This window comes from Oncorhynchus kisutch, linkage group LG19, assembly GCF_002021735.2.
Source record: "Oncorhynchus kisutch isolate 150728-3 linkage group LG19, Okis_V2, whole genome shotgun sequence".
NCBI classification, from domain to species: domain Eukaryota; kingdom Metazoa; phylum Chordata; class Actinopteri; order Salmoniformes; family Salmonidae; genus Oncorhynchus; species Oncorhynchus kisutch.
Window position 1 is genome coordinate 12,622,126 of NC_034192.2, and position 21,465 is coordinate 12,643,590.

Here is a 21,465-nt window from a genome sequence, read left to right on the forward strand (position 1 = left end):
GAGAGAGAGAGAGAGAGAGGGAACGAGAGAGAAAGAGAGAGAGAGAGATAGGGAGACAGAGACGGAAAGAGAGAAAGGGAAAGAGAAAGAAAGAGAGAGAGAGAGAGGGAGAGAGAGAGAGAGAGAAAGGGGGAAAGAGAGAGGGGGGTGAGAGAGAGGGGAAAGAGAGAGGGGGAAAGAGAGAGGGGGGAAAGAGCGAGAAAGAGAGAGAGAGGAACGAGGATAGTTGTTCTATTATGACACCTGTCATTACTTTGTGATTACATCCATGTCGCCTGCTGTGGCCTCATTCTGTTGTTCCTCTCTTCCCCCTCGTCTCATCTGTCTTTCTTCTCCTCCTCCCAGCTTCTCTTCATTAAAACCAATTCAGAGGGACAGTCAGTCGACTTCTCTCTCCTCTCAGACTCGTCACACACATACATGTAGGCACCTACACACACACACACACACACACACACACACACACACACACACACACACACACACACACACACACGGCCACCCTCATCTTCCGGCCACCCTCATGTCCAGAGACCGCCACAGACCGGGCAGTGGGAGTATCATGGTGTTAGTAATACTCCACAACTGGAAGACAGGACACAGTGTAGTGGAATAAAAGCTGTCCGTTCGAGAGCAGGAAGCAGAGAATGGACATTTACTTCATTCTAACCACTTAGGAGTGCAATTGCCTTCTACCCAGAGCCTACTGAATGAAATATGTTAGTTTGAGTGTGTGGATCTGCAGGGCATTCTCTTTTAGATGTTAAATGTTGTGCTCAGCATCATATCAAATGGACAGACAGACAGACGGCTCCACTGTTGTTTTTTCCCCTTCTATTCCCTCCCCCCTCCTCCCACCCCTGTCCCCTCCAGCCATGTCAACATCTGCACAGCCCTAGCAAGGCTAAACATCTAAACAGCTGACTGTTTTCACTGTCACACCACATAGCCCTCAGCACAGCACAGTACAGAAACCCACAGTAAAGGCACACAGTAGAAACTAGCAGCACTGCTTACAGCAGTAAGCACAGCAGGGGCTCCAAGTCAAATGGTCACTGGTGTCTATCTGTGAGTTTGGGAGGGAATTCACGTGTCTGATTTGACTGTTTGAATATGGTGTCTGAATCGATGCCATATTCCCCAAAACAAACATTATGCATTTCAGTATATTGGGAATGAGGTGTCATTTGATGTTTCCTTTCCCACACTAAGAAAAATAGACATCGGTGATCGCTGACAAACCCGAGCAATCTCAACAAACACACAGAGACAAGTTAAAACCAACAGAGATTGTATCTGATGAAATACGTTGTTTAAAAAAAATGCTGACTGACTGTCAATCCGTAGCTGACAGACACTATCTGATAGTTAATATCTCTGACGCTTTTTAAATATAGATATTTGAGACTGACATCTACTAGGGCAGCTACTGTTGTTCAGAGGTCCGCAGAGACCCAGCACAGAAGAGAGATGTCCAAACGCTCAAGAACTGTGGACGGTGTTCATGAAGATTCAGCACCTCCATTCAGTACTGTGTGTTAGAGTGTGTCTGAGCATGTTTCGCTATTCCACGAACCTGTTTCCCGGGAGATCTGTACGAAGGCCTCGACACCGCTCTCGCCGTAGTTCCCCTCGGAGGCGAGCGTGGACACGTAGTTCCATCCCATCGCCGTGACGATGTCCATCATTGCCTGGGCCTGGTAGGAGTCCGGAGGTACGACGCGGGAGAAAAAGTCATACCTCGTGTTGTCACTAAGCTCTGGGGCCGTGGACGCATAGCTGATCTGAGGGATCTGAGGAGAGAGGGAGAGAGAACAGAAAGAAGGGATGAGTTGGGACGGAGGAGGAGAGGAGAAGGTGTTTAACAGGTTAGAATGTGCATCTGGAGCCAAGGACACGTACAGCTAATCTGAGGGGATTCTGAGGAAAGATAGAGTAAGCAGAGAGAGAGAGAGAGAGAGAGAGAGATGAAGGAATGCATTGAGAGATGAGAGTAGAAAGGGTGTCACTCTCCAGAGGATAGGGGGACAGAATGAGAAGGTAATTACAGATAGCATGGCACTGAAGAAATTGAGATAGATTACACTAGCCAGAGGTCATACTCCATCCAAGTGGTTTATCAGAGATCAGACAGCCCAGCTGAAAGAGCCTCAGAAAAGGAGAGAGCCCAGCCAAGGTGCCTGAGACAGACAGGCAGAGAAACAATGCAGGAGAGCCCCAGACAGGAGACAGGTTGGAGTGTGAAGGTAGGCAGGGAGAGGCTGAATAGGGAGGCGGGCAGAGAGAGGCAAGGATAGAGAAATAGAGAGGCTTGGATTGAGAAGTAGCGAGAGGCTTGGATAGAGAGGTAGAGAGGGGCTTGGATAGAGAGGTAGAGAGAGGCTTAGATAGAGGTAGAGAGGGGCTTGGATAGAGAGGTAGAGAGGCTTGGATAGAGAGGTAGAGAGAGGCTTAGATAGAAAAGTAGAGAGAGGCTTAGATAGAGAGATATAGAGGCTTGGATTGGAAGGTAGAAAGAGGCTTAGATAGAAAAGTAGAGAGAGGCTTGGATAGAGAGGTAGAGAGAGGCTTAGATAGAAAAGTAGAGAGAGGTTTGGATAGAGAGGTAGAGAGAGGCTTAGATAGAAAAGTAGAGAGAGGCTTGGATAGAGAGGTAGAGAGGCTTGGATTGGAAGGTAGAAAGAGAGAGGCTTGGATAGAGAAGTAGAGAGGCTTGGATAGAGAGGTAGAGAGAGGCTTAGATAGAGAGGTAGAGAGAGACTTGGATAGAGAAGTAGAGAGGCTTGGATAGAGAGGTAGAGAGAGGCTTGGATAGAGAGGTAGAGAGAGGCTTGGATAGAGAGGTAGAGAGGCTTGGATAGAGAGGTAGAGAGAGGCTTGGATAGAGAGGTAGAGAGAGGCTTGGATAGAGAGGTAGAGAGGCTTGGATAGAGAGGTAGAGAGAGGCTTGGATAGAGAGGTAGAGAGAGGCTTGGATAGAGAGGTAGAGAGGCTTGGATTGGAGGGTAGAAAGAGAGAGGCTTGGATAGAGAGAGAGAGAGGATTGGATAGAGAGGTAGAGAGAGGCTTGGATAGAGACGTAGAAAGAGAGAGGATTGGATAGAGAAGTAGAGAGGCTTGGATAGAGAGGTAGAGAGAGGCTTGGATAGAGAGGTAGAGAGAGGCTTGGATAGAGAGGTAGAGAGGCTTGGATTGGAAGGTAGAAAGAGAGAGGCTTGGATAGAGAGGTAGAGAGAGGCTTGGATTGGAAGGTAGAAAGAGAGAGGATTGGATAGCGAAGTAGAGAGAGGCTTGGATAGAGAGGTAGAGAGAGGCTTGGATTGGAAGGTAGAAGAGAGAGGCTTGGATAGAGAGGTAGAGAGAGGCTTGGATTGGAAAGGAGAAAGACAGGCTTGGATAGAGAGGTAGAGATAGAGAGGGGGTTTGGATAGGGTGGTAAAGAGAGAGAGAGGCTTGGATAGGGAGGTAAAGAGAGAGAGGGGCATGGATAGAGAGGGAAAGAGAGAGAGAGAGGCTTGGATAGGGAGGTAAAGAGAGAGAGAGAGGCTTGGATAGGGTGGGAAAGAGAGAGAGAGAGACTTTGATAGGGTGGTAAAGAGAGAGAGAGAGGCTTGGATAGGGTGGTAAAGAGAGAGAGAGAGGCTTGGATAGGGTGGTAAAGAGAGAGAGAGAGTCTTGGATAGGGTGGGAAAGAGAGAGAGAGAGAGAGGCTTGGATAGGGTGGGAAAGAGAGAGAGCGAGGCTTGGATAGGGTGGTAAAGAGAGAGAGAGAGGCTTGGATAGGGTGGGAAAGAGAGAGAGAGAGGCTTGGATAGGGAGGTAGCGAGAAAGAGAGGCTTGGGGAGGCATAAAGGGCACGCAGACAGACATGCAGGACAGGGAGGTAGGGAGGGCTGAAAGTCAAATGGCGAAGTAATGGAATCTGGATGAGAGATGGCCGACTGACAGGTTGATTTGTCAGGAGGGAGAGAATGCCCGTGGCTGAATTTTACACACACACTCTCTTTCACACACTGACACACACACAGACGTGTACACGCACTCACACTCGTATGCTCCCACTCCCACACACACATACTTAAACACCACATACAGTGCATTTGGAAAGTATTCAGACCCCTTGACTTTTTCCACATTGTTACAGCCTTATTCTAAAATGGATTTTCCTCATTATCTACAAACAATACCCCATAATGACGTAGCAAAAACGGGTTTTTAGAAATGTTTGCAAATGTATTTAAAAAAAAAAGCAAAAATACCTTATTTACATAAGTATTCAGACCCTTTGCTATGACACTCAAATTGAGCTCAGGTGCTTCCTGTTTCCAATGATCATCCTTGAGATGTTTCTACAACTTGATTGGAATCCACCTGTGGTAAATTCAATTGATTGGACATGATTTGGAACGGCACACACCTGTCTACATAAGGTCCCTCAGTTGACAGTGCATGTCAGAGCAAAAACCAAGCTATGAGGTTGAAGAAATTGTCCACAGAGCTTCGAGACAGGATTGTGTCCAGGCACACACACATAACACACACAAAGAAGTGTGCACACACACACACACACATCACACATCACACACACACACAGGAGAATGCACACACAAGTAGTCTATGGCTGCCTCAGTGGCATTCTAGGAGAGAGGGAAGAGCTGCCAATCTCTCTCCCTGTACACACACACACACACACACACACACACACACACACACACACACACACACACACACACACACACACACACATACTGATAGCTGAACACAGCAGAATCACTAGATGGGGAATGGAAGGTGTGGAGGGCTTCTAGGACAGCTAGTTGTGGTGAATACTGATGGAACCCACTGCTCAGTGTCTCTGAGTCTCAGTGCTATCAACGCTTGTCAGCTCAAAAACAGCCCATCTAACAAACAACAAGTAATTGGAGACTTCTTTGATTCCCAGGTGAGGAGACTCTCACTTTCCTCACCTTCACCAATCTTCCAGCCATGAAAGACTGTTATTCTAGCTGCATCTTCAATGAAAGGCTGTTATGCTAGCTACATCTTCAATGAAAGGCTGTTATGCTAGCTACATCTTCAATGAAAGACGGTTATGCTAGCTACATCTTCAATGAAAGGCTGTTATGCTAGCTACATCTTCAATGAAAGACGGTTATGCTAGCTACATCTTCAATGAAAGACTGTTATGCTAGCTACATCTTCAATGAAAGGCTGTTATGCTAGCTGCATCTTCAATGAAAGACGGTTTGCTAGCTACATCTTCAATGAAAGGCTGTTATGCTAGCTACATCTTCAATGAAAGACTGTTATGCTAGCTACATCTTCAATGAAAGACTGTTATGCTAGCTACATCTTCGATGTTGTCCGCTCTCTAGGAAGATATATTTGTTTTGACAAATCGTAAGTCAACTTTTGAAGTGTTTAGATATCCCAAAACAAAGGAATATTACAAACACAAAGCAATACAAACCTTCATAAAGTTTAGCCAGGTAGATATTAATGATGCATGACGGTTGAAGGTAAACAAATAAAGAAGAAATACAGTATATCAAAATATAAGGATCAGGATGGAAAACAATGGCTCAAAAAGGTCACTTTTTTTTTTTATTAAATAAAAAATAGTCTTATTTTCCAACAGCGGAAGAATATCCACATCAAAGGAAGAAAGATGTGAGATCATGAAGATGAAATCGCGGTCGTCCGTATCGGCATGGCGATGAGAAAGCGACCAAGTGACCTCGGAAAGCATGCCTTTTCTGAACTCTGTTAAAGAGAAAGACGGGAGAATGAGAAAATGAAACAATGAGTGGGATGAGTAACATGGAGAGCTAATGAGTTGATAAAGAAACAGTATACCACACACATTAAATAAATACTACACTGTCTACTGTGTTGTATACTGTGTTGTATACTGTGTTGTATACTGTGTTGTATACTGTGCTGTATACTGTGCTGTATACTGTGCTGTATACTGTGATGTATACTGTGATGTATACTGTGTTGTATACTGTGCTGTATACTTTGCTGTATACTGTACAGTATACTGTGCTGTATACTGTGATGTATACTGTGCTGTATACTGTGCTGTGTACTGTGCTGTATACTGTGATGTATACTGTGTTGTATACTGTGATGTATACTGTTTTGTATACTGTGATGTATACTGTGTTGTATACTGTGATGTATACTGTGCTGTATACTGTGCTGTATACTGTGTTGTATACTGTGATGTATACTGTGTTGTATACTGTGTTGTATACTGTGCTGTATACTGTGATGTATACTGTGATGTATACTGTGATGTATACTGTGCTGTATAGTGTGATGTATACTGTGTTGTATACTCTGCTGTATACTGTGCTGTATACTGTGATGTATACTGTGATGTATACTGTGCTGTATACTGTGATGTATACTGTGTTGTATACTGTGCTGTATACTGTGCTGTATACTGTGATGTATACTGTGATGTATACTGTGCTGTATACTGTGATGTATACTGTGATGTATACTGTGCTGTATACTGTGCTGTATACTGTGATGTATACTGTGATGTATACTGTGCTGTATACTGTGATGTATACTGTGCACAGCATACAGTTAAAGTCAAAGCTACTTTCATGACCCAAGACATATACATAATTATGTATATATGTGGCTCTGCTCACGAGTCACTAGTCAAACGAGTCACAACTTTTCATTTAAATCTTCACGTTCTGGACTAATGCAGAGAAACAAGGATAAATAACCGCTCGTCGACTCCACAATATCAGTCCTACTGTGGTGACAAGCTTGTGACTCTCTGCCATACAGTTTAAATCATCTATGAACCGAGGGTTGAGAAAGCAGCAGTTTTCAAGGCAGAGGGAGGGAGAGTCAGAGGGAGGGAGAGTCAGAGGGAGGGAGAGTCAGAGGGAGGGGAGGAGGGAGGAAATTAAGGATTCGTTACGATTTCGCTGGAGAAGTTGATTAGGCCGTGAATCCACCTCTAATTCCATTTGCTCTAATGAATATGCAGTTTCAATCAGAGCTGCTCAAATAATCAGCCTGCCGGTTGGAGAGAGGACAGGGAGAGGCTGAGGAGCGTGGTTCACAGCGATGCCAGGGAAAATAAAATCACCACAATTACACATCCCACTCTATGCAGGGAAAGCACCGATCGGCATGTTAATACTGTTATACACATACAGTACACACAAGTACACACATACATGTATACTGACAAACACAATCACATTCATGTAATCACACAGTCCACAGGTTAGCATGTATGCATGTCTGAAAGGCAGACTTTACACAGGTTATATCAAGGGAAGAAGAGGATATGGGGACAGACAGTGACTTACTGTTAGGTCAATGTCACACTGACAGATGATGTCAATTTGTTGGAAGTACACTATAAGGAGGCCAGCATTGATGTTGAGGGGATTCTAGTCTGGACCTGTAGATTATAATTCAACTGATGTTGAGGGGATTGTCGTCCCAGTCCCAGACCTGCTCACCCCTATTACTACTCTGTTCAACGTCTCTTTCATATCGTCTGAGATTCCCAAAGTTTGGAAAGCAGCCGCGGTCATCCCCCTCTTCAAAGGGGGAGACAATCTAGACCCAAACTGTTACAGACCTATATTCATCCTGAAATGCCTTTCTAAAGTCCTTGAAAGCCAAGTGAACAAACAGATCAGCGACCATTTTGAATCCCACCGTACCTTCTCCACTGGTCACAGGTGCACCTCAGCCACGCTCAAGGTCCTAAACGATATCATAACCTCCATCGATAAGAGACATTACTGGGCAGCCGTATTCATCGGCAGACTCAATAGCCTTGGTTTCTCTAATGACTGCCTTCTCAGACAGAGTTCAGTGTGTCAAATCGGAGGGCCTGTTGTCCGGACCTCTGGCAGTCTCCATGGGGATGCCGCAGGGTTCAATTCTCAGGCCGACTCTCTTCTCTGTATATATCAATGATGTCGCTCTCTCTGCGGGTGATTCTTTGATCCACCTCTACGCAGACGACACCATTCTGTATACATCTGGTCCTTCTTTGGACACTGTGTTAACAAACCTCCAAACGAGCTTCAATGCCATACAACACTCCTTCTGTGGCTTCCAACTGCTCTTAAATGCTAGTCAAATGAAATGCTCTTCAACCGATTGCAGCCCGCACCCGCCCGCTGCTCGCACCCACCCGCCCAACTATCATCACTACTCTGGATGGTTCTGACTTAGAATATGTGGACAACTATAAATACCTAGGTGTCTGGCTAGACTGTAAACTCTCCTTCCAGACTCACATTAAGCATCTCCAATCCAAAGTTAAATCTAGAATCGGCTTCCTATTTTGCAACAAATTCTCCATTCATGCTGCCAAACATACGCTCGTAAAATTGACTGTCATACCGATCCTTGACTTCGGCGATGTCATTTACAAAATAGCCTCCAACACTCTACTCAGAAAATTGGATGCAGTCTATCACAGAGCCATCTGTTTTGTCTCCAAAGCCCCATATAATACCCACCACTGCGACCTGTATGCTCTCGTTGGATAAAGCTCCCCCTTATCTCAGCTCACTGGTCACCATAGCAGCACCCACAGGTAGCACGCGCTCCAGCAGGTATATTTCACTGGTCGTCCCCAAAACCAACACCTATTTGGCTGCCTTTCCTTTCAGTTCTCTGCTGCCAATGACTTGAACGAATTGCAAAAATCAATGAAGTAGGAGACTTACATCTCCCTCTCTAACTTTAACCGCCAGCTGTCAGAGCAGCTTACCGATGTACACAGCCCATCTGTAAATAGCCCATCCAACCATCTACCTACCTCATCCCCGTATTTTGTTTTTGTTTTCTGCTCTTTTGCGCACCAGTATTTCTACTTGCACATCCTCGTCTGCACATACAGTCGGGAGAACATGTATTTGATACACTGCCGATTTAGCAGGTTTTCCCTACTTACAAAGCATGTAGAGATCTGTAATTTTTCTCACTTCAACTGTGAGAGACAGAATCTAAAACAAAAATCCAGAAAATCACATTGTATGATTTTCAAGTAATTAATTTGCATTTTATTGCATCAGAAAAGCAGAACTTAATATTTGGTACAGAAACCTTTATTTGCAATTACAGAGATCATACGTTTCCTGTAGTTCTTGACCAGGGTTGCACACACTGCAGCAGGGATTTTGGCCACTCCTCCATACAGACCTTCTCCAGATCCTTCAGGTTTCGGGGCTGTCGCTGGGCAATACAGACTTTCAGCTCCCTCCAAAGATTTTCTATTGGGTTCAGGTCTGGAGACTGGCTAGGCCATTCCAGGACCTTGAGATGCTTCTTACGGAGCCACTCCTTAGTTGCCCTGGCTGTGTGTTTTGGGTCGTTGTCATGCTGGAAGACCCAGCCATGACCCATCGTCAATGCACTTACTCAGGGAAGGAGGTTGTTGGCCAAGATCTCGCGATACATGGCCCCATCCATCCTCCCCTCAATACGGTGCAATCGTCCTGTCCCCTTTGCAGAAAAGCATCCCCAAAGAATGATGTTGCCACCTCCATGCTTCACGGTTGGGATGGTGTTCTTGGGGATGTACTCATCCTTATTCTTCCTCCAAACATGGCGAGTGGAGTTTAGACAAAAAAACTTTTTGTCTCATCAGACCACATGACCTTCTCCCATTCCTCCTCTGGATCATCCAGATGGTCATTGGAAAACTTCAGACGGGCCTGGACATGCGCTGGCTTGAGCAGGGGGACCTTGCGTGCGCTGCAGGATTTTATTCCATGACGGCGTAGTGTGTTACTAATGGTTTTCTTTGAGACTGTGGTCCCAGCTCTCTTCAGATCATTGACCAGGTCCTGCCATGTAGTTCTAGGCTGATCCCTCACCTTCCTCATGATCATTGATGCCCCACGAGGTGAGATATTGCATGGAGCCCCAGACCGAGGGTGATAGACCGTCATCTTGAACATCTTCCAAGCTCACCAAGCTGCTTGCCTATTGTCCTGTAGCCCATCCCAGCCTTGTGCAGGTCTACAATTTTATCCCTGATGTCCTTACACAGCTCTGATCTTGGCCATTGTGGAGAGGTTGGAGTCTGTTTGATTGAGTGTGTGGACAGGTGTCTTTTATACAGGTAACGAGTTCAAACAGGTGCAGTTAATACAGGTAATGAGTGGAGTGCTTCTTAAAGAAAAACTAACAGGTCTGTGAGAGCCGGAATTCTTACTGGTTGGTAGGTGATCAATTACTTATGTCATGCAATAAAATGCAAATGAATTACTTAAAAATCATACAATGTTATTTTATGGATTTTTGTTTTAGATTCCGTCTCTCTTACAGACGGAAAACCTGCAATATCGGCAGTGTATCAAATACTTGTATTACCCACTTGTATATCACTCCAGTGTAAATTGCTAAATTGTAATTACTTCGCCACTTTTGGCCTATTTATTGCCTTACCTTCTTACTTCATTTGCACACACTGTATACAGATTGTTCTACTGTGTTATTGACTGTACGTTTGTTTATCCCATGTGCAACTCTGTGTTGTTGTTTTTTGTCATATTGCTTTGCTATATCTTGGCCAGGTCGTAGTTGTAAATGAGAACAAGTTCTCAACTGGCCTACCTGGTTAAATAAAGGTGAAATAAATAATAAATAAACCAATTCTACCAAGCTCTATTATAATATCCTCCCTGACCCAGGTCCCTCGGGGGGGGAAGATGGAAACATTTCTCCTCTCTACTGAGGCTGCTCTGTGTGGTGTGTGTGTGTGTGTGTGTGTGTGCGCGGGTGTATGTGTGTGTGTGTGCGTGTGTGTGCGCGTGTGTGTGTGTGCGTGTGTGCGTGCGTGCGTGTGTGTGTGCGTGTGTGTGTGTGTGTGTGTGTGTGTGTGTGTGTGTGTGCATGCGTGCGTGTGTGTGCGTGCATGTACAGTGCTAATGGAACTGTCTGGGGCAGGGACAGAGCATTAGGCTGACAGATGGGGCTGCTCTATAGCTAATTAACCCAGACACACACAAACACAGAAAGACCTATTGTAAAACCATCTGACGGAGAAGGGTGGACATGCGTCAGGATTAAGGGTGAGGGGAGAGACCATTACACGCACACAGTTACACACACACACACACACACACACACACAAGCATACACACACAGAGAGTTGATGGGCTGTATGCTGCTGCAACGACACAGTGGCCTGTCAGGGTTGATGATGGTTATTAGGCAGGAAATTACTCAAGACTCAACTCAAACAGCTAACTGAAACAGAGGACATGTTATTGTGACGCATATTTCCACCATCTTGTCACCTCCCCTTTTAGACTGTGATACAGGTGAAGGTGAGGAGCTACAGTAACAGATTGTATCCACGGAGAAAAATGTCATCACCAGTTGTCACAGCACCTCCTGCCTAATGAGAAGCACTGCACGACACTCATCAAGTTCCCATCCCAGCACCCCAATCTGCCACTTTGGTTAGTCAAGCCCTATGGAGTGTGTGTGTGTGTGTGTGTGTGTGTGTGTGTGTGTGTGTGTGTGTGTGTGTGTGTGTGTGTGTGTGTGTGTGCGTGCGTGCGTGCGTGCGTGCGTGGTGTGCGTGTGTGTGGTGTGCGTGTGGTGTGTGTGTGCGTGCGCATGTGTGTGTGTGCTCACGTGCGTGCGTGTTTGAGAGAGAGAGAGAGAGTGCGTGAGTGATGTGTGTGTTCCTGCATTAATTCACATTGCTGAGGTGATTCTGAGAGATGTAGCTAGCTATGAGCTCTATATAAATGCCCCAAATCCCCTCAGCACAAACAAATAAAGGATATATCAAAGAAAATAAAAACAATCGCCTCATTCTGTCAAAGTTCATCCTTCACTCCTGATCCAGGATCCCAACAGAGGTTTTCATTGCTTCTAAACAGCATTACTATACTCGACTGTGTGGAGAGGAGAGCTGGATGGATAGAGGGAGAGGAGTTGAAAAACAGAAAGAACAGGGATGGGGAAAGAGGTGGGAGAGAGGAGGAAGAGGGATGGAAACAGGGAGGATAGAATAGTAAAGAGAGATAAAGGGGGGTAGGGGGAGAGAGGCTTGAGAGAGAGAATTGTTCCCCAACTTGGCTCTAGCCAATTTAATCAATCCTGGATAACATCCACCTCTCCTCAAGCCTGCAGCGATTCCTCACCCCTGATTACAGCCTCACACATACACCTGGCTGACATCCAGACCTGGCCAATCAAATTACCAGCACCTTCCAACACAGGGTACTAGATAACAAGGTGAACTAATTAAAAGAGAAAGACATACAGTAAAGTAGAAATAAAATATGAAAACCTTCAATTAATAGACCATGAAAGTGAAATGGAATATTCCTCAATTTATGATATTGACACGCTAGTACCACAACCTGCAGTGCACTCAGCATGGTGAAGATAACAAACATTTCATCAACAGGTGTGGGTGCCAGTGGCTAGGTACTGTGACCATATACTTAGAATGAGTATATGGTCAAAGCGACAAGTTTAGATGTTGATTGGTCTGGTCCTCCTTCCTTTCCTTTCCTTTCCTTTCCTTTCCTTTCCTTTCCTTTCCTTTCCTTTCCTTTCCTTTCCTTTCCTTTCCTTTCCTTTCCTTTCCTTTCCTTTCCTTTCCTTTCCTTTCCTTTCCTTTCCTTTCCTTTCCTTTCCTTTCCTTTCCTTTCCTTTCCTTTCCTTTCCTTTCCTTTCCTTACTCCTCATTCACGAAGAGCTATTGGTGAGGTAGTATGTCGTTACAGAGCTCTGCCAGCTGTAGGCCTACTCAGATGTGTGAATTCATGGGTGTTTGGAACTGTGTCAAGTTAATATTGTTTTGGCAATCTGTTTTGGCAATCTCTCTTTTTCATTATTTTTTTGTATACTAAATACTGTATCTCTCATCACCTGCACTGTAAATGAAATACCACCTATTTTTGTGCCTGATCTTCTGACTCTGACACAACTGTTGCTGCTCCAACCTACTAGGCTACCGTGTGTGTGTGTGTGTGTGTGTGTGTGTGTGTGTGTGTGTGTGTGTGTGTGTGTGTGTGTGTGTGTGTGTGTGTGTGTGTGTGTGTGTGTGTGTGTGTGTGTGTGTGTGTGTGTGTGTGTGTGTGTGTGTGTGTGTGACAGGTGAGGCAGCTGTGGTGCCTGGGCAATAAAGTTTGAATATCTTTGTCAATATGACCCGACCCCGCTCAAATTGTATGAAGTGAAGGTCTTGAGTTAAAACATTCTACTGCAAGAGCTGTAAGAGCTATGGAAACAATCTGAGTCTATAGATCCCTTGTGTGTATTCTAGATTGTACAACCCAGAGTGAAGGGTTTCGAAAGAATGAAGTGTCTGATTGTATGTGTTGATTTCGCTTACTTTAATAGAAGAACCTCCTTTTAAAATAAGCTATAATCTAATGCGTACCTTAAAAATGTATCGATAATTATCATAAGAGGAGGGAATGTGAAGAAAAGTTTTTAGTTTGTGCTTTTCAAATAAACAATTTGACTGGGTTCATGCAAGTGACTGATTGATCGTGCCTGGGAGGAATCAGTAGAAGCAATGTGACAGTACGCGCAGAACGTTGTTTTGAGAACCGAAAAGTGTCTCAGTTTGAAGGTCTCAGCTGAACCAAACGTTAATGATGAAATCATTATGAATAATGAATAAGTGAAATCATGCAAATATAACTTCTCTTGCAAAGCAGTATATAAGAGAACTAACGGGACTGCCACAGGCGGAGCTCCTGACGGCCGTGTACTACTTGGTGTATTAAGCTTGTTGGAACCTCTACTGCTTGCTGATAATAAAGAATGTTTTAATATTAACTTCAGGTGTCCATGGTGGTATTTTCCACGACAGCCGGCTCCAGGCAAAAGCAAGTTAGAAAGAGTTAGAAAAGTTGAATTAGAAAGTTAAAAGAGTAGAATGAACAAAGTACAAGTTCAAAATGTGGTTGTGCATCAGCAGTTTTTCTCTTGTTATGTCAATCACTGACAATCACTCAATTAGCCATGTAAACTAGCAATTTTTAGATTAGTAAATTAGTCTAGCCAGCTATCTAAATGTGTAGTAATCGTGGCTGAATACAGACAGGTCACAAAGGGCATGTGCCTAGGGACCTCCATTGATTGTGTTAGTCACTCTCACTTAGATATCCTTAACATACCTCTTACATGGCATAAGTAATGGCAAAACGTGTAGAATTGCAGGAAATTAGCTGTAAAACTGTCTCACAGAAAAATGAGAAGAACTTCATGAAATTTGTTAGGGGGGGTGAACAAATCTTGCTTAAGGCCCCCAAAAGGCTAAAGGCGACCATGAAGATGATTAAACGTGAACTGGCCGGCCTCCTCCCGGTGTGCGGCGGGGAATGAAGTGTGACGTGATTTGGGATGGATAGAAGGATCCTGTCAAACTCAGTACCGGGCATAGTCATTGGAGGAGCTACTGTCTGGGTGTATCCCAAATGGCACCCTATTCCCTACATGGTGCACTACTTTTGACCGGAGTACTATGGGCTATGACCCCTGGCTGACTTGGCTGGCTGGATGTCTGCCGCTGATACATACTAATAGATATGTGTGATCCAATGCATTTAGCACAAAGAGATGAGATAGAAGCTGAGGTTAAAGATCTGCCTTGTATGCAATGCAGACCTGGGAGACACATACACACAGGCTGTGCCTACACACGCGCACACACGCGCACACACACACACACACAAATACATACACACACACACACACACACACAGAGGGCCATCCTCCACATGACATTAAATGGATCCATCCATCACTCTGCCACCACCCAGCCATTGGACATACACAAAGGACTACACACACACACATACACACACACAGGGCAAGGGCACAGTCTCCTAATTATGTCCCGTAGCTGCAGCCATTATCTCTGTAGTAGATGGGCGATGTGGCTCATGGAGGTGGAAATGGCCAGTAGCTGGCTACCATTTGGACCTCAAATAACTCTTCTGAATTCCTGCTTCAGGACTGAGCAGCCCTGCTGGCCTCTAGACTAGACACAGACACATACACACCACACGCTGAGCAACACTCTTGGACCGTAAGGGCTGTGCATGTTACATGAAGCATCTTGGAAGAAAGAAAGACGCAGGGAACAGGCCGAGAGAGAGAAGTGTCAGGAAGAGAGACGGAGAGAAGAGGCAAGAGGAGAGAGAGAGGGAGAGGGAGAGAGAGAGAGAGATAGAGAGAGAGAGAGAGAGAGAGGAGGAGGAGGAGGAGGGAGGAGATATTGAGTATTCTGGTCAGCAGCCCAACCCCAGTCAATCCCAGCACTCAGCCTGCCTCGACTAGTATAGCTCCCTCCATTAACCACGAGCACAACCGTGATTTTAACTGGCGGCTTTATTCTGTAGTTTTAGTCAGAATTATCACCTTCCGTGAGAACTATAAAGTAAATGAAAATACAGTTAAGCACACTCTTACAACCTTCTTGTCTTACGAGTGACTTATTAGTAAGTAACTTATTACCCTCATAGATATCATCCTAACCAACTTGCCCTCCAAATACACCTCTGCTGTTTTCAACCAAGAACTCAGCGATCACTGCCTCATTCCCTGCATCCGTAATGGGTCTGCGGTCAAACGACCCCCCTTCATCACTGTCAAACGCTCCCTAAAACACTCCAGCGAGCAGGCCTTTCTAATCAACCTGGCCCGGGTATACTGGAAGGATATTGACCTCATCCCGTCAGTAGAGGATGCCTGGTTATTCTTTAAAAGTGCCTTCCTCACCATCTTAAATAAGCATGCCCCGTTCAAAAAATGTAGAACCAGAAAAAGATATAGCCCTTGGTTCTCTCCAGACCTGACTGCCCGTGACCAGCACAAAAACATCCTGTGGCGTACTGCATTAGTATCGAAAGCTAAGGCTAGCTTTTCAAACAGAAATTTGCATCCTGTAGCACAAACTCAAAAAGGTTCTGGGACACTGTAAAGTCCATGGAGAATAAGAGCACCTCCTCCCAGCTGCCCACTGCACTGAGGATAGGAAGCACTGTCACCACCGCTAAATCCACTATAATTGAGAATTTCAAAAAGCATTTCTCTATGGCTGGCCATGCTTTCCATCTGGCTACCCCAACCCTGGTCAACTGCCCGGCACCCCCACAGCATCTTGCCCAAGCCTCCCCCATTTCTCCTTCACCCAAATCCAGATAGCTGATGTTCTGAAAGAGCTGCAAAATCTGGACCCCTAAAAATCAGCTGGACTAGACAATCTGGACCCTCTCTTTCTATAATTATCTGCCAAAATTGTTGCAACCCCTATTACAAATCTGTTCAACCTCTCTTTAGGATTGTCTGAGATTCACAAAGATTGGAAAGTTGCAGTGATCATCCCCCTCTTCAAAGGGGGAGACACTCTAGACCCAAACTGCTACAGACCTATATCTATTCTACCCTGCCTTTCTAAGGTCTTTGAAAGCCAAGATAACAAACAGATTCCCGACTATAACGAATCCCAACTTACCTTCTCCACTATGCAATCTGGTTTCCGAGCTGGTCACGGGTGCACCTCAGCCACGCTCAAGTTCCTAAACGATATCATAACCGCCATCGATAAGAGACATTACTGGGCAGCCGTATTCATCAACCTGGCCAAGGCTTTCGACTCTGTCAATCACCACATTCTTATCAACAGACTAAACAGCCTTGGTTTCTCAAATGACTGCCTGACCTGGTTCACCAACTACTGCTCTGATAGAGTTCAGTGTGTCAAATCGGAGGGCCTGTTGTCTGGACCTCTGGCAGTCTATATGGGGGTGCCATAGGGTTCAATTCTCGGGCCGAATCTCTTCTCTGTATACGTCAATGATGTCGCTGCTGGTGATTCTCTGATCCACCTCTACGCAGATGACAACATTCTGGCCATTCTTTGGACACTGTGTAAACTAACCTCCAGACGAGCTTCAATGCCATACAACTCTACTTCCGTTGCATCCAACTGCTCTTAAATGCAAGTAAAACTAAATGCATGGTCTTCAACCGATCGATGCCCGCACCTGCCCGCCCATCCAGCATCACTACTCTGGACGGTTCTGACTTAGAATATGTGGACAACTGCAAATACCTAGGTGTCTGGTTAGACTGTAAACTCTCCTTCCAGACTCACATTAAGCATCTCCAATCCAAAATGAAATCTAGAATCAGCATCCAATTTCACAACAAAGCCTCCTTCACTCATGCTGCCAAACATACCCTCGTAAAACTGACCAACCTACCGATCCTCGACTTTGGTAATTTACAAAATAGCCTCCGACACTCTACTCAACAAATTGGATGCAGTCTATCACAGTGCCATCCGTTTTGTCACCAAAGCCTCATATATGACCCACCACTGCGACCTGTACACTCTCGTTGGCTGGCACTCGCTTCTTACTTGTCGACAAACCCACTGGCTGCAGGTCATCTACAAGTCTCTGCAAGGTAAAGCCCCGCCTTATCTCAGCTCACTGGTCCCCATAGCAGCACCCAACTGTAGCATGCGCTCCAGAAGGTATATCTCACTAGTCACCCCCAAAGCCAATTCCTCCTTTGGCCGCCTTTCATTCCAGTTTTCTGCAGCCAATGACTGGACCGAACTGCAAAAATCACTGAAGCTGTAGACTCATATCTCCCTCACTAGCTTTAAGCACCAGAGCAGCTCACAGATCACTGCACCTGTACATAGCCCATCTGTAAATAGCCCATCCAACTACCTCATCCCATACTGATTTTATTTATTTATCTTGCTCCTTTGCACCCCAGTATCTCTACTTGCACATTCATCTTCTGCACATCAATCACTCCAGTGTTTAATTGGTCAATTTTAATTACTTCGCCACCCTGGCCTATTTATTGCCTTACCTCCCTTATCTTACCTCATTTGCACACACTGTATATAGACTTTTTCTACTGTAATATTGACTGTACTTTTGTTTATTCCATGTGTAACTCTGTGTTGTTGTATGTGTCGAACTGCTTTGCTTTATTCTTGGCCAGGTCGCAGTTGTAAATGAGAACTTGTTCTCAACTAGCCTACCTGTTTAAATAAAGGTGAAACTTAAAAAATGTATATATATGAATTAGCTTGATATAACTCTGAAGTGCTTACATACATAAACAGTTTAGCCGGAGCTATAACAGTATCAGATTAAACACATGAATAAAGGAAAAAGAAAGGTCCAAAGCAGTCCATCCCACAGTATGTGAAGGGAGGCGTGGTCTCCATGCGTTCCTTTGGAAGATCTGCCATCCTTTGCTCTTCTGTACATCTTCTGAATTTCCTGCATTTCACACAATTGTAGATGTGAGAGGAAACTGCATTGCTGCATCCTAGGATCCATATACCGCTGGATTGCAGCTCATTGATCGTCATTCCATGTCCTTGGTGTCGAACTCATTCATGATAGTGCTTGATGAGCAGCACTGACAAGTGGTTATCTCTCGGCAGGACTGCAGGATGCTTCACATGGGAACGAAGAGTTGCATGAGCCAAGCAACCTCCCACCCTGAGGATACCATGCTCATCCAGAAATGGACTCAATTTATGCAACTTGCTTGCTTTATCTTTGGTCTTGATGTCTTTCTGATGCCTAAGGTTGTGTATCTCATGGGAGAAGGCTGCTTCTTGAACCATCTTTATAATGGTGAGCTCTGCCTCTCTCCTTTCTTCTATGCGTGTAGCTTCACTGAACCTCAGTTTTAAACCCATGGCTTCCTTGGCACGTCGTTTGAGCCTTGCAATAGCTTTCACCACTCTTGTCCAGTCTGAGAACTTGTGACGGTGATCTAGTAACAATCTTTCTTCCTTTGCCTGGGTATCATGGACCAGGGATTTCTGCAGCTCTGGGTCATTGTCTGAGATCTCTCCCACCGTGACTTGTCCTTTGGGAAGTTCTTCGTCTGGACCTGTGAACCAGTTGGAAGCCATCAGCTGTTCTGCTGTGAGACCTCTGGAAGCGTGATCCGCAGGATTTTCTTCAGAGGTCACATTTCTCCATTGTTCGGGATCTGTGCTTTGCTTAATGGGTTGAATACGGTTAGGTACAAAGATGTGGAATCTTCTGGCTTCATTGTTGATGTAGCCAAGAACTACCGTCGAGTCTGTCCAGAAGTTTTCCTGTAGACCTTGTATCTCTAGCTCCTTTTTGAGCATGTCACTTGTTCGAATAGCTACCACCGCTGCTGTTCCAGTCATAGTATGGTCGTAACCTTGGAAGGGGCGACTCTCGACTTCCCCATAACTAGGGAGCAATGAACTTCTCCTGTTGTGCTGATTGTTCTGAGGTATGAGCACTCTCCATAAGCTGAGGTACTAGCATCGGAGAAGTGATGGAGCTCATAACTCTGCACTTCCTTGAAACTTGATGTCAAGTAGCCTTGTTGAATCCTTCATTCAGACAAGTTTTGTAGACTTTGCAGCCAGAATTCCCACTGGTAACGTAGGTCATCTGGAAGGGGGTCATCCCAGTCGATCTTGTCACGACACATCTGCTGCAAGATCTGCTTCCCTGCCAGGACAAAGGGTGCCATAAACCCAAGCGTATCATATATAGAGGCTACTGTATACAACACTCCTATTCTTGTGAGTGGGCGCTCTTTGACAACTACTCTAAACTGGAACTCGTCTGATGCGACATACCACAGTACACCAAGCTCTCTCTCCATGTGTGGTTCAACAACGCCATATCCAGGTCATTGGCACGCTCAGCACATTCTTCCTTGGGAATTGTGGCTATAACTTCCTTGCTGTTAGAGATAAACTTGTGCAACCAAAGTTTGCCGATGCTGCAAGGCTCCCTTGCTTCTTTCACCAGCTGGGCCGCTTCAGCTTCAGACGATACGCTCGTCAACCCATCATCAACATAAAAGTTCCTTTCTATGAACTGGATAGACTTCTCGCTGAAGCTTCCTCGTCCTTCGGCAGCAAGAAGTTTGAGACCATAGTTGGTGCAACCAGGAGATGAAGCTGCGCCTAACAAGTCGACCTTCATACAATACACTGAGGGTTGAGACTCTAGATCTCCGTTCTCCCACCAAAGGAACCGCAGATAATCTTGGTCTTCTGCTTTCACATGAAACTGGTGGAACATACTCTCTACGTCACACATGATTGCAACTGGACCCTTACGAAAACGGCAAAAGACACCCAGCAATGTGTTTGTCAACTCTGGACCTGTAAGGAGATTTATGGACGTCTCTCGAAACTTTGCTGAGCAGTCAAGGACGACTCGTATCTTCCCAGGCTTTTGTGGGTGATAAACCCCATGGTGCGGGATGTTCCATGCTGGATGCTTGTAAATTTCCTCCTCGGAGATCTTCTCAGCATCTCCACAAGCTACGGTCTCTTCCATGAATACTGTGTAGTCCTTGTAGTGCTGCTTGTCTCTCCTTAGCCTCCTTTCCAGGCACTTGAGACTGTGAACTGCACATGTCTTACTGTTCAGCGGGTTGGGTATTTTTTCCTTAAACGGCAGCGGCATCTCGTAATGTCCATTGTCCTTGCATCTGTTGCCCGCTTTCACTTTTGTCAGGAACCGGATATCCTCTTGAGATATGAGGTCCTCTTCTGCAGCTCTCTCGTTGAAGTCGGATTCAAGCATCTTGATAATGTCCATCTTGTGACTGCTTCACAAGTATCAACTCTGCGGCTTATATCGTTGTCGGGACTGTCGATTTGACGCAAATTTACATAGGCAAGGTTTAGATCTGTAGAGGTGGATAAAAACTTGTTAAGAGGTCTGGTAGTAGGTCTTCAAAGCAACAGCCTGTCAGTAACAGATTTGCCTCCTTAACAGAGCCTTCCACTTCTCATAGCTGACCCTGAAACGATGTTCGAGCTGTCTCCATTTTTCGTTGTGCAGTTCTCTGCTCTTTCCAGTTAACCTGCGGGCCCTCTCACCTCTTCGTGGCTCTTGTTGTGATGTCTCATTAGCAGCCTCTGTATCGTCCTTCGCTGGCAGCCATGACTCCACAAGAGTCTGGGTCTCTTCCTGCTACTCTGTTTGTTTTGATGAAGGCTTGAAGTACGCAAGGTGGTGCTGCGGCTGCTCAACTTGACCCACCCCATCTTTATTACCTTTAGTGAAACTACCTCTTTCTGTCACGCCATGACCGTTGAGAGCTTTTTATGTCTCTATTTTTGGGTTGGTCAGGGTGTGATTTGGGTGGACATTCTATGTTCTTTTTCTATGTGTTTGTATTTCTTTGTTTTGGCCGGGTATGGTTCTCAATCAGGGACAGCTGTCGATCGTTGTCTCTGATTGAGAACCATACTTAGGTAGCTTTTCCCCACAGGGTTTTTGTGGGTAGTTGTTTTCCGTATCAGTGTTTGCACCTTACGGGACTGTTTCGGTTTCATTTATTCTCTTGTTATTTTTGTATTTAGTGTTCAGTTCAATAAATAATATGAACACTTACCACGCTGCACCTTGGTCCACACCTTCTTCA

At 45.2% G+C, this 21,465-nt stretch overlaps 1 protein-coding gene across 4 annotated transcripts in view; it reads right to left on the reverse strand.

The window, feature by feature from the left end:
- Positions 1-21,465, reverse strand: part of LOC109864619 (metabotropic glutamate receptor 8-like) — a 286,618-nt gene that overhangs the window by 181,038 nt on the left and 84,115 nt on the right. For all 4 annotated transcript variants that reach the window (XM_031797951.1, XM_031797950.1, XM_031797948.1 and 1 more), the window contains exon 3: positions 1,577-1,793. In XM_031797951.1, coding sequence (XP_031653811.1) covers positions 1,577-1,793 — 217 coding nt within the window. The remainder of the gene's footprint in view (positions 1-1,576; positions 1,794-21,465) is intronic.